This window comes from Rhincodon typus, unplaced genomic scaffold, assembly GCF_021869965.1.
Source record: "Rhincodon typus isolate 14 unplaced genomic scaffold, sRhiTyp1.1 hic_rhity00004855, whole genome shotgun sequence".
Lineage (NCBI taxonomy): Eukaryota > Metazoa > Chordata > Chondrichthyes > Orectolobiformes > Rhincodontidae > Rhincodon > Rhincodon typus.
In genome coordinates this window covers 10,089-12,059 of record NW_025970493.1, presented here as the reverse complement: position 1 = coordinate 12,059, position 1,971 = coordinate 10,089, and the positions used below count along the sequence as shown (strand labels likewise).

The 1,971-nt window shown below is 55.4% G+C and overlaps 1 protein-coding gene across 1 annotated transcript in view; it reads right to left on the bottom strand.

Annotated features, from left to right (window-relative positions):
- Positions 1–315: 315 nt before the first annotated feature.
- LOC125481993 (sarcoplasmic/endoplasmic reticulum calcium ATPase 1-like) overlaps positions 316–1,971 on the bottom strand; it is a gene marked incomplete at its 5' end in the record, with an annotated part of 10,069 nt that continues 8,413 nt past the window's right edge. The window contains one exon of the mRNA XM_048593963.1: positions 316–1,322. Coding sequence (XP_048449920.1) covers positions 1,315–1,322 — 8 coding nt within the window. The remainder of the gene's footprint in view (positions 1,323–1,971) is intronic.

Genomic DNA, 1,971 nt, shown 5'->3' with positions numbered 1-1,971 from the left:
CCCCCCACTCTCCCCGGAACCTCCGCCTCACCCTCTGTCTCTCCCCGCCCGACGTAGCCCCCTCAAAACCAACAAGTTTGAACCAAGTCCTCAATATCCCTCTGCAGTGTTCCTGGTTTATAGTCAGCCCACCCTTTGTTGGAACTCTCCCCTGCGGAGAGGGGAAGGGTTGGAGGAGAGCGGTATCGGGTGGTTGTGTGGTCTGTGAAGGCGTAGCTTACAGTTTACCATGAGTGCACGCTCAGGAGAAAGTGAGAGAGAGAGAGAGAGAACAAGAACCAGGCAAAAGAAACTGAGAACGAAAGGAGACCAGGAGACAGTTGAAATAGGCACATTGGTGCTTTATTCCATTCATAATATTCCCCCGGCAACCTAACAGCGACAGGAGGGTGCACGAGAGGGAAGGGAGGAGGCGAAGGGGGCTAACGGGGTGAGGTTCGGGGGCAGTCTGTCGGCGGTAGGGGATGGGGAGGGAGAAGGTAGGACTGGAAGTAAAAATTAGGCCATTGGTAGGCGCAGACAAGTTCCTTTTACCACTGTCTCTGGGGGTTCAAGGAGGATTGGGGTTGGGGGGGCGGTGTGTCGAGAGGTGGGAGTGGTGAGGTAAGGGGGAGGCGTGGGTCGAAGAGGTGGTAAGATGGGGAGGTTCGGACGAGGACGAGGGCGGGGAGGGTGAGGGTTGAGGAAGGGATGAGGTGGTAGGGGTGGGAGGAGAGATGAGGCTGTGGAGGTGGAGGGACCTGTCGGGGATTGGGGGGAGGGGGGCGGGGGAATGTCGAGGAGGTGGAGGGGTGAGCTGGGGGGGAAAAGGGTGGCGACAGGGGTGGGGGTTACAGCTGACTGCCACAGGGTTTCGGGGAAGAGAGACAGCGAGAGAGAGAGACACACACACCTACTCCTCCGTCTCCCCTCTCCCCCCTTTCTCAGGGAAGCAGTCATTACCTGACCGCACCCCGAAACAGGGTGAACGAGCCCCAGCAAGGTGCTGCCAGATTCCAAGATGGGGCAGGGTGTCCAGGGAAGGGAACGTACACCCGGGCAGGAGGGGGGAGGGGGATCCATTTCCTTTCAGGGGTTGGGGGGTTGGTAGGAGAGCTTGAGGTGACTTTAATTAAGAGTAGGAACATGCATTAAGACAACCCTTTTTCACTGTCTTGTTTTCTTAAGTCTCAGAGTGACCATTCACTCCCCGACGACGCTACGCGGTCTTAAGACCTCTTTAACAAATCTCATTTTTCTTTTTTAAAACCTATATATAGATGTGATGTAAATACATATATTTCTCGATTGTGTAGTCTTCAGCAGTTTCTTGTTTTATTTTGCTGTGTGCAAGAGAGAGAGAGACAAGAACAAAGAGTGAGAAACAAGGTCAGAGTAACAGAGAGAGACAACCCAAGGGATGGGCACAGAGCTAGACCGAGGGGATGTCCCTTGCCCCTCGCGGTCACTGTGCCCCACTATTGCCGATCGCTCCCCCACCCCTAACCGTCTCCCAAAGACACCCCACCCCCACCTTCCCAGTGAAGAAGTCCCTCTGTCTTCGTCTATAAGTGGGACCCCCCCACTTCCTCTCATCGAGGAACAGCGCCCATCCTCCGTCCACCCTGTCGGGATTTGGGAGGTTCAGATGAGTTCACCTCTCAGGCTCCCCGAACCCTTGCTGTCTCCCTCCTCCTTCAGGAAGGTCCCAACATCCCAGGGACCATCTGCAACACTCCCACTCAGTCTAGGTGATCCTTCCTTAAAACAGGAGACCAAAACTGTGTGCAGTGTTCTGGGGCAGCTGCAGGCCAGACGCCTTCATGTTTCTCCTCCTGTCCCCTTGTGATGGAGGCCAACAGACCACGTACCTTCCCAATTACTAGCTGCATCTGCGATAATGAGGCCTGACCTGTGGCATTTGTGCCGCACAAATACAAGGACCTTCTCCAACAAGAGAGAATCTAACTATCGCCTCCGCATCCCCCCCCC